This window comes from Neophocaena asiaeorientalis, unplaced genomic scaffold, assembly GCF_003031525.2.
Source record: "Neophocaena asiaeorientalis asiaeorientalis breed wild unplaced genomic scaffold, Neophocaena_asiaeorientalis_V1.1 scaffold82, whole genome shotgun sequence".
NCBI lineage: Eukaryota > Metazoa > Chordata > Mammalia > Artiodactyla > Phocoenidae > Neophocaena > Neophocaena asiaeorientalis.
The window spans coordinates 9,831,254-9,842,812 of NW_020173068.1; the positions used below are offsets into that span (position 1 = coordinate 9,831,254).

Here is an 11,559-nt window from a genome sequence, read left to right on the forward strand (position 1 = left end):
TACCCTGGAGATCTCAGCCTCAAGACCCCTTCCTGTACCAGGAATCTCGCCTGCCCCCATCCCTTCCAGCCCTGTGCGGGGATCTACGTCCCCAGGTGGTGTCTCCCCACCCCCTATCCGGCCCCCTCCCTCATCCCCGGCCGCCGGACAGCTAGGCTGAGGTTCGGTTAGAGACGCTTTCCCGGAGACCCTGCCAAGCGAGAAAAACAGGAGGAGGGGGAGTGGGGAGGGGTGAGGGAGAAAGAAAATCAGGATTGGAGGGAACAGTATGGCCTGGGACTCCGGAATGGATTCACAGCTGCATTTTCGGCATAAAAGGAGAGGGGGAAAGATCTGAGCTGGGAGTCTCCTCCCCCGACACACAAGACACACACGCATAGACAGCGCGCATGCACATAGGCAGGCACACATGCCCACAGCCCCCCTCCCCCGAAGAAACGCCGGTCACAGGTGCACACAACATACATCTATATATAGACCACAGAATTATCCTCAAATGCACCTTCATACACCCCTACACCTCCCACACACAGAAACACATACCCGTGCATACCAAGGGCACACACATAAACCCATCTGAACATAACACATGCACACATGCACAAACTCATGCATACAGGATCCACCCGCTCTCAGGTGCAGCCCTGTCGGGGACAAACAGGTATACACAAACATGCACACACACACATACGCATGACCACACAAGCACAATATGGTCCCTGGTACCTCAGCGCTACCTGCGCACAGACACCCCTCTCGCTCGAAATCCCGGCTACACCGCAAAAAGCTCCTCTGCGTGTGACCCTGGAGAAGCCGCCTCCAAATGCTCTGAACCGCCTCTGGTCTCCAGGCCCGCCACCCCGTCACCCCTACTCTCAACCCTCAGTCCCCACCAGGCGGCGCCGGACTCCACCGGGAGCGGGTTTGGAACCTGCACAACGACCCCGGGAGCTGGAGAAGGCGAGCATGCCGCAGCTCGAGGGGCAGAGAGGGCCTCCGCCCCACGCGTCCCCGGGCCCTGCGGCTTGCCTCCCATCTCCCACCCTCGGCGTCCCCGGAGCGCACAGGTCGTTGGGGCGCAGAACGTGGGTTTCCCGGGAGCTGGAGGCCGAAATGGAGTTGTCCCGGGACCCGGGCTCCGCGGGGCTCTTCGGGGCCCTGCTCAGTAAGTGACCCGACCCGAGGCGCCTTCCGCTCCGGGGCCGGGCCGGACGGCCAAGCGCAACCAGGGACCGGGGGCACGCACCAGCTTCGGTTGCCGCCCCCCCCCCCTTCACCTGGGGCATCTTTAAAGGCCCCGTTCCGTAGGTCTTGATGGAGGCCAGGGTGGAAGGCTGGAGGCCTGCAAGCCTCGGTAACCCTGGATTTCGTTAGCTTTGCTTCCCTATGTGGATTCTGAACCCTTCTTCCACAGCTCTGCCCGCCCGTTCCCGCAGGTTCTGGGTATTGCCTCCCGCTTGGGTTCGCCGTTCACAAAGCGCTTGCGCTTTCCCCGTAGGCCCCTAATCCTGCTCGCCTCTACCACTTAGTCCCCTTCCTTAGGGATCGGTCTCTCCGCCCCAGTTTCGGCCTGGCCCTAAGGCTGTCCAACCCTGTCTCCCCGTCCCCACGCCTCTGGCCTCACCCCACCCAAAGCCCTTCGCCAACAAACCCCACGTTCCCACTGGTCTTGCCTCCCTGCCGCTTGCCCCACGCTCAGCCCCCCTTCCTCCCTACCCCGTCTCCTTTCTCTCCCGCTGCCGCTTTCAACGGTTTCCCTCTCCAGTTCGACCCGTAGGCACCTGCATTCCCCTCACTGCCTTCCTTGCACCCCATTGCAGCCCCACCTTAGACTCTGCATCCCCTTTTCCTAGCGGCTCAGGCCCAGCTCTCTACCTTTCTCCTCGTCCTTTTCCGGTCAACCCCCTCCAGCCCCTTCTCATCTTTTTCCGAACCACCCCCAGGTATCTCCTCGTACCCCTTCCCTCTTTGCGGCTTGACCCCTTACTCAGCCCCCTCCCTACCTCCCAGCCATTAAGCACACCTCTCCTTCTCAGTTCCATCCTTAAACACCCCCTTCTCCACCTCTGACTCAATACCCAGGCTCCCCATTAGACCGCTCTACACCTCCACTCCAGCCTATCCTTACCCTCTCCTCCCAGTGGCTTAGGCCCAGTTCACACTTAGCGCCCCCTTCCGGCTACACCCTTAAGTCACTCCCCCAGACGCCGTATTCCGATACAGCATCCACTGAGCTCCCGGGTCTGGTTGTCTTTTCGTTCCGCAGGGCATGTTCGTGCTGGGCCTGCCCTACGCCATCCTGCACGGCGGCTACCTGGGATTGTTCCTCATCATCTTCGCCGCCGTGGTGTGCTGCTACACTGGCAAGATCCTCATCGCATGCCTGTACGAGGAGAACGAGGACGGCGAGGTGGTACGCGTGCGGGACTCGTATGTGGCCATCGCCAACGCTTGCTGCGCTCCACGCTTCCCCACGCTGGGCGGCCGCGTAGTGAACGTGGCGCAGATCATCGAGCTGGTGATGACTTGCATCCTGTACGTGGTGGTGAGCGGCAACCTCATGTACAACAGCTTCCCAGGGCTGCCTGTGTCGCAGAAGTCCTGGTCCATCATCGCCACGGCGGCGCTGCTGCCCTGCGCCTTCCTTAAGAACCTCAAGGCCGTGTCCAGGTTCAGCCTGCTGTGCACTTTGGCCCACTTCGTCATCAACATTCTGGTCATTGCCTACTGCTTATCGAGGGCGCGCGATTGGGCTTGGGAGAAGGTCAAGTTCTATATCGACGTCAAGAAGTTTCCCATCTCCATTGGCATCATCGTGTTCAGCTACACGTCGCAGATCTTCCTGCCTTCGCTGGAGGGCAACATGCAGCAGCCCAGCGAGTTCCACTGCATGATGAACTGGACGCACATCGCCGCCTGCGTGCTCAAAGGCCTCTTCGCGCTCGTCGCCTACCTCACCTGGGCCGATGAGACCAAGGAGGTCATCACGGATAACCTGCCCGGTTCCATCCGCGCCGTGGTCAACATCTTCCTGGTGGCCAAGGCCCTGTTGTCCTACCCGTTGCCCTTCTTCGCTGCTGTCGAGGTGCTGGAGAAGTCGCTCTTCCAGGAAGGCAGCCGCGCCTTCTTTCCCGCCTGCTACGGCGGCGACGGGCGCCTCAAGTCGTGGGGCCTGACGCTGCGCTGCGCGCTGGTCGTCTTCACGCTGCTCATGGCCATCTACGTGCCGCACTTCGCGTTGCTTATGGGCCTCACCGGCAGCCTCACGGGCGCCGGCCTCTGCTTCCTGCTGCCCAGCCTCTTCCACCTGCGCCTGCTCTGGCGCAAGCTGCTGTGGCACCAGGTCTTCTTCGACGTCGCCATCTTCGTCATCGGCGGCATCTGCAGCGTGTCCGGCTTCGTGCACTCGCTGGAGGGCCTCATTGAGGCCTACCGAACCAACGCGGAGGACTAGGGCGCTAGGGCCAGCCCCGGCCACCCTCCCGCGCTCTCCCCGCTGCCCACCCACCCCTCCCCCAACAAACCCGTGCGCCCTGCAGCCACGCTTGGGAAGCCAAGCTTTAAACATCTCTGGCTCCCCGTTTCTGATTTTGGGGGTTGGGGGCGGGAGGGGATAGGGATCCACAATCCATTGCGTCTGCGTTTCTGTTGTCCTTTCTTTTCCACAACACCCTGGTTTCGGGGGAGGCGGCGGCGCATCTGTGGGCAGGGTTTTCTGTCCTTCCAGGAGGGGCTCTGACACTTTGGTCCCTGTCACCGAGGGGGGGGGGAAGGGAGGGAGAGGGGGCGCAACTCGCAGGCGCAGAAACTTGACCTTGCGGGCACATTTCACAGCCATCAGTGCTTGGAATCTGCAGAGTCTAGCCATCTCCAGCAAGAACGATTCCCATTCCGGAGACATTTCAACCCTTCAGCGGGAAAGGCTGGCCGGGAAATCCGTTTCGGGTGGGCGATTTCCTTCGCCGAAGCGGGGAAGCGAGAAGCCCCGGCGGGGCCGGCTTGCTTGCCGGTTTTCAGGAATCCAGACTCACCTTGTGCAATTTATCAGGTTGTGGAACTGTTCTGCCGTGCGTGTGGTGTGCTCGTGGTGAATAAGATGAAATGTATATCAGGAAAAAAATCCTTCTCTAATTTAGAGTGCGGTGCATAATTATATCCGCAAATAAAGAAGAAACAAAGGCGCTCGCGGCCCTGTCTCAGTTCTGCATTTTCGCACCCGCGGGAATCCTGGCGCTGGGTGGCGAGGGAACCAGCCCTGGCCCACCCCGTGAAGCAAGTGGGGAAGGAGAAGCAGCTGTAGTTAAAGAGTCCCTGGAGAGCTCCGGGGAGAGTGAGGGGTGCTCAGCACCAAGGGGAGGCTTTCTGAGTACTTGGGGGACTCAGGCAAAGGAGCACATGGTGGTGCGTCCACGGTTTCGGTGTGGCCTTGGCTCCCCAGCTGCCAGGACTAGGCTTCCCCCACCCCCAAACCTTTCCCCGGGGGCTGGATCCATCTGAGAATTTGGTGGACACTCTTGAACTCCAATCCTAAAATAAAGAGGAAGAAAAAGTTTTGCTTACGTACAAAAGCCCTACAGAGTTGTTCAACAAATATTTATAGACAGCCCACCAGGTCTGGGACCGTGCAGGCTGCCAAACTCAGCCCTGCCCTCCTGGAGCTTACAGTCTAGCAGAGGAGAGACAGGCAATAGATTGGGACTCTGAAATCCACAGTATGACTGCCGGCTGTGAAGAGAGCTACAGAGGAAGTCAGCAGGGCCGTTGTGTATTTCCCAGGGTTTGCCAACCTAGCATCCCAGGCACCTCTCACCCTGGAGAACCCCCCTCAAGTCCAAGGTGGGGTTTACACAGCCACAGTGAAGAGATCTGGCTGTTTAGATTCACCAGGCAGAACCGTTTATGTCCCAGCCTCCCCTTTTCTTGAGCAGCCTGTTTGAGAATGTGTTTGCTTAAATTACCCAGAGGACCCTGTCCTTTTTTATGCAGATCCTACTGCAAGGGCAGCCCTCCTGTTGCTTCCAGGGGCGCCAGTCCTGGGTGCATTGGTATGGATCACGGTCAGACTCTCCAGATGGAATCTGGGAGCTCAGGAAGGCTAGGCCATTCTCAGCGGGAGAGAAGCCACGACGGGAGGTTCTTGATCTCTCCCACCAAGGCAGAGGCCTCATTTGGAACGATTTCTCCAGGTGCAATGGGAGCATAGGAAAGGGCGGGGAGAATGCCTACGCACAGTGGCCATTTCTCCCTGCCCGCTGCCACGGCGTGGGTCAGAGTGTGCTTGTGTGAGAGAGAGCGCCTACACGAAGACGTGCGGGGTTGGGGGTGGGAGGCTGTATCTGTGTCTTGTGAGAGCTTTGATGAATGCGTGTGCTTGCCTGTGTGTGCAGAGCATCCCTGAGCGCGTGCCTGCGACAGAGGTGACCTCGCACCGCCTGCTTCTGCAGCCATCCAACAAGTGTGGAAGCGCAAGGGGGATAAAATTTGGTCCCCTCGGCCGCCTGCGGCTCTGACGATTTGAACGGGCCATTTAAGATGTCCGCTGTCACCCACCTGATGCCCCTTTGTCTCTATTGTCGCGAGTCAGGATCCAGAGTTGACCAGAGGATTCTCAGTTTCCCGTCCCTCTACGCCCTCTGATGCCTCCCAGGCCGGGAGAACTGACTGTTCATCGTCCTTGCCCCGCCTCCGCTGCTCCTCCGCAGGTCCACCCACCCTCGGGTACGATCTGAGTTGGAGCTCGGTCCGTAACCTTCAGAAAAAGCCCTGACTTCTGCAGTGGAAGGGAAGGAGGGAGCGTCACGCTGCACCAGCTCCGTCCTTCCCGTCTTTAAAAGGACAAATGAGACACCAGGCAGGCCCTGGACAACGGCTGCCATCTCCGCGGACTCGCCTGGAGCCGCTGCACTGCCTCTTAGCTCCCGGCTTTGTGCTCAGCTCCCTGGAGCCCGGGTCCCCCACCCGTCACCCTGCGCGGGCCCAGAAAGGCAGAGGCGGGAGAGCCAAGCTCCTAGGAGCCCCAAGGGAAACCCTGCCCCCTCGTGGGCAATACACCCATCCCCAGACTGGCATTCAGGCCGACGGGAGAAATAGACGGCAGGAGAAGATGCGACCCATCTCTGCATCTCCGACTCCTACCCCCAACACCAAAGTGCATGGCTAGAAGTTGAAAAGAGCTCCTGAACTCTCCTCGGGTCCGCCGTGAGTTCGCAATCCGAATTCGAGGGAGGCAGATAGGGCCGGCAAGGTTCATTCAGTGAAGGAATTGAGGAGGAAGGGAATCCACCTCAGGACCAGACCCTTCCCCTCCCACCCCACCAGGGTTCCCTCAGTTCCCAACGGTTCTTATGACGGATCCTGGCTCTACGCCCTTCGGACCCTGACCCAGTTCTGTGCTTTGGGAACCACCAAGATCCCGGAGGAAGCCACCACCCTGTCCCGAGCCAGCCCTGCCTCGCTCCCCAGCAGTGAGAGAAGGTTCTCCATCTTTAGATTTCTTTGTTTTTTTTAATTTTTATTTTATTTTATTTATTTATGGCTGTGTTGGGTCTTCGTTTCTGTGCGAGGGCTTTCTCTAGTTGTGGCAAGTGGGGGCCCGTCTTCATCGTGGTGCGCGGGCCTCTCACTATCGCGACCTCTCTTGCTGCAGAGCACAGGCTCCAGACGCGCAGGCTCAGTAATTGTGGCTCACGGGCCTAGTTGCTCTTCCCGGACCAGGGCTCGAACCCGTGTCCCCTGCGTTGGCAGGCAGATTTTAAACCACTGCGCCACCAGGGAAGCCCTCCACCTTTAGATTTCTAAATGCTTCTTCCCTCCCTGCCACTCCTCACTCTCACCTCCCCACCCAGTTGATAATGATTGCTTATCTCTAGTGCTTTACTTTCAAGTCCTCCATATTTCAAGTGACATTTCGATGGGTTTTTTTCCCCCCAAAACATAGAAGGATGCTATATCATAGGACATGTTTTGTTAAATGACAAACCCTACCCCAGGGACTAATATGTTCCCCACTTAGGGGCCTTGGAGGGAAGGAGGGAGTCAACCGGACTCCACGGGCACCAGTCAGGAAGTGGAGAGGATCCAGGCCTTTCTATTGGTGGGGAGCAGGGATCTCAAACGCAGAGCCAGAGACAGGCTTAGGTCAAGGAGGAGCAGGCTGGCTGGACCGGTACGTCCTCACTGGACACCTAGGGGTCAAGGGGGTGGAGCTGCTTTGACCCCGGGGAGCCAGCCTCGGGGGTCCTTCCCACTGCTCTTTATTTTTTCTTCTCCAAAATTACAAAAAAAAAAAAAAGTTCAAACATACAGAAAAGGTGAAAGAATTCCACAGCTTAACTTGAGCAATTAACATTTTATGGTGCTGGATTACCTATCCTGTATCTATCCATCAATCCATTCAATAATCCATTTTTTAATGTAAATTTGAAGAATTGAAGACCTCAGTATATTTCCCTCCCAAATACTTAGGCAGGCAGGGTCGGTAAGCGTGACATTCAGATAAGCACAGGACCAGTAGTGGCACAATGCTTGGCCATATGGAGTCTGAGGCAAAAGGAAATAACAGCAATACAATCCTGTCTTTAAATTTTATTATCTGTTCGTCGTGCTATTTTGAACACATGGTTTACTTTTGAATTTTGATTTTTAAAAAGACTGCATAAAATATGATCTTGATTATTGAATTTTTTGGCATCCTTTTATATTTTGCTCTCTAAACAAACGCTTCACTTTCTCACACTAGTCCCAGCTCTGGGTGTGAGGTTGGCCTTGGGAAATGAGTTCTACTCCCTGGAAGTTTGGATTGAGACTTTTCAAGAGTCTGGCTATAGCTGATGCTACAGAGATGCTGTGGGTGCCACCTCTGCCAGTTATGGGGTCCAGGAGGGGCCAGGCAAGGAGGGTCCTCCGGCCAGGGACACCCAGCAGGATGATCCAGCAGTGCTGAGGGCCCAGCCATATGAGCTTCTAGCAGCTCCCAGCAATCTTCTGCAGATGGGGTGAAAACAGGGCAGAGAGATTGAGGATGCAGAGGGAATGGTACAGACTCTAGATGGGAGAGGAAAGTACAGTCCGAACGGAGAGCACAATTAAAGGAATTGTTACCCAGTACCTGGCACAAGTTCTGGTAGGTGTACAGGATTTATTTATCAAATATTTGTTGAGCATCTACTATAGGCCACTGGACTAAGGACTGTTCTAGCCCCTAGGGATGCAGCAATAAACAAGATAGACATGGCCTCTGTGGTAGGGGTCAATGCCTTATCCTATGTCTTTAGGTGCATCTGAGTTCACCAGAAGTTGTGGACACTTCTCAGGAACCTGACAGCAAACCATGACAAAGTGCCTCTCTCCATCTGTCTCTCTCTCCTCTGCCCAAGGGCTTTCTAGAATACCTTGGAAGAACAACTTGAAATTGCTGGGGAGTTAAAAGCTCCCAAACACCCAGTCAATTGGCAATAAATGAATGGCTCCTGTCCTATATTGGGATTATTTGTGGTCTATTCCACAAGGTATCTCAGATGGTTCCCAGCAGGATTGAACCTCGTGTGTCCACAAGCTCATCAAAGCACCTTTTATTTGGCTTCCCTTCCCCTTCCCTGTCTCCCTTTCCCTACTACCTCACTTGTCCTTTCTGGGATCACCTTCCAAATGATTAACTACACCTGAGTCCTTGTTGCAGTGTCTGCTTTCCAAGAAAGCTAAACTAAGACAGCTCCTGTATTCACAGTGCTTTTAATCTCGGACAGTGATTCCCAAATATACATCCTTAGACAGGTGCCAGGCAAGGTGAATAGAATCAAATAGGGAGGTTTTCAGAGATTACTATTCCCTGCCTTCACACCTAGATTCAGATTTTTAGGTTCCTGATGTGCCACTGGTTTGGGATCACTAATATAGAGAAAGTTAGGTCAATGGATTGACAGATGAACAAGTAGATGGATGTGGGTCAGTGGGTATGTGCTTTGAAGGCCAATGGTTGTGTCGATAAGCCATTGACTAATAGATGGATCCGTGGATGAAGGAAAGATGGATAGACAGAAGAATGGGTCAGGGGGTGAACAGATGAAAAGGTGGATCAGTGGATGGATCAATAGGTGAAAGGAAGAAAAGAGGGAAGGATAAATGGGTCTCTGGCAACAAACTTTAAGCACAGTAAGCTCCACAAGAGCGGGCATAGTCGCTGTTGGGCTCCCTATTGTATTGTAATTTCTTTTCAAAAAGATCATCAACACATAAATAGATTTGGAGTCACAGGAAATTATGAGGTTGTATGGTCACACCATTCAAGATGGCTGTTCTTTTGCTCTCTGTACATCCCCTGCTTGACCAGTCCTTGCTTCACCTGTACCCTAATCATAGGGCTTAATCAGTAACTACCTATGTGCTTGCTCCCTGCCCCAGCCGCTAGTTTCCCTGGTAACTGATGAGCCAACCTGATGTTAATTCCCCCTATAAATGGTAGCCTCTTTAAGGAAACAATCCCATTTATCACTGCATCAAAAATAATAAAATACCTAGGAATAAACCTACCTAAGGAGGCAAAAGACCTGTGCTCTGAAAACTATAAGATGCTGATGAAAGAAATCGAAGATGACACAAACAAATGGAAAGATATACCGTGTCCTTGGATTGGGAGAACCAATGTTGTCAAAATGACTATACTACCCAAGGCAATGTACAGATTCAATGCAATTCCTATCAAATTACCCATGACATTTTTCACAGAACTAGAACAAAATTTTTGTAATTTGTATGGAAACACAAAAGACCCCAAATAGCTAAAGCAATCCGGAGAAAGAAAAACAGAGCTGGAGGAATCAGGCTCCTTGACTTCAAACTATACTACAAAGCTACAGTAATCAAAACAGTATGGTACTGGCACAAAAACAGAAGTATAGATCAAGGGAACAGGATAGAAAGCTCAGAAATAAACCCTTGCATCTGTGGTCAATTAATCTACACCAATGGAGGCAAGAATATACAATGGAGAAAAGACAGTCTCTTCAATAAGTGGTGCTGGGAAAACTGAACAGCTATGTGTACAAGAATGAAATTAGAACATTCTCTAACACCATACACAAAAGTAAACTCAAAATGGATTAAAGACCTAAATGTAAGACCGGATTCTATAAAACTCTTAAAGGAAACCATAGGCAGAAAACTCTTTGAGATAAATTGCAGCAATATTTTTTTAATCCACTTCCTAGAGTAATGAAAATAAAAACAAAAATACACAAAAGGGACGTAATTAAACTTAAAAGCTTTTGCATAGCACAGGAAACCATAAACAAACAAAAAGACAACCCACAGAATGGGAGAAAATATTTTCAAATGAAGTGATCAACAAGGGATTAATCTCCAAAATATACAAACAACTCATGCAGCTCAATATATAAAAAAATGAACAATCCCATCAAAAAATGGGCAGAAGATCTAAAAGGACATTTCTCTAAGGAAGACATATGGATGGGCAAAACATTCAAGAAAAAATGCTCAACATCACTAATTACTAGAGAAATGTAAATCAAAAGTACAATGAAGTATCACCTCACACCAGTCAGAATGACCATCATCAAAAAGTCTACAAAAAATAAATGCTGGAGAGGGTGTGGAGAAAAAAGAACCCTCCTACAGTGTTGGTGGGAATGTAAACTGATACAGTCACTATGGAGAACAGTATGGAGATTCCTTAAAAAAACTAAAAATAGAGCTGCCATATGATTCTGCAATCCCTCTTCTGGGCATATATCCAGAGAAAAACATAATTCACAAAGATACATGCACCCAAATGTTCATAGCAACACTATTTACAACAGCCAAGATATGGAAGCAACATAAATGTCCATCAACAGAGGAATGGATAAAGAAGAAGTGGTACATATATACAATGGAATATTACTCAGCCATAAAAAAGAACGAAATAATGCCTTTTGCAGCAACATGGACCTAGAGATGATCATACTAAGTGAAGTAAGTCGGACAAAGACAAATATCATATGATATCACTTACATGTGGAATCCAGAAAGATGATACAAATGAACTTATTTACAAAACAGAAACAGACTCACAGACTTTGAAAACAAACTTCAAAGATGAAAGGTAGCTGGGAGGGATAAATTATGAGTTTGGGATAAAAATATATACCCTACTAATATATACTAATATATATAAAATAGATAGTCAACAAAGACCTACTGTATAGCACAGGGAACTCTACTCAATATTCTGTAACAAACTATATGGGAAAAGAATCTGAAAAAGAATGGATATATGTATATGTCTAACTGAACAACTTTGCTGTACACCCAAAACTAACACAACAATGTAAATCAACTATACCCCAATATAAAATAAAAATTAAATTAAAAAAAATTGTAGCCTCCTTCTCTCCGCCCTCACCCCCCGCCCCCGAGTAGTGAAGATTGCTGCCATGTCCTACCTGCTGTCTGTCATACAAGGGGTGGGGTATCACTCCAGGACCTTTTGCTTCAGATGTGTAAGGTCCCCTATCCAATAAAACATTGTTGTCTCTGTTGCTGTCTCGTGCTCTTTCTTTAGTC

At 51.7% G+C, this 11,559-nt stretch overlaps 1 protein-coding gene across 1 annotated transcript in view; it reads left to right on the top strand.

Moving 5' to 3' along the window:
- Positions 1 to 3,454, top strand: part of SLC32A1 (solute carrier family 32 member 1) — a 4,043-nt gene extending 589 nt beyond the window's left edge. The window contains 1 exon segment of the mRNA XM_024743315.1: positions 2,267 to 3,454. Within this exon segment, the coding sequence (XP_024599083.1) occupies positions 2,267 to 3,454 (1,188 nt within the window).
- The last annotated feature ends 8,105 nt before the right edge of the window (positions 3,455 to 11,559 follow it).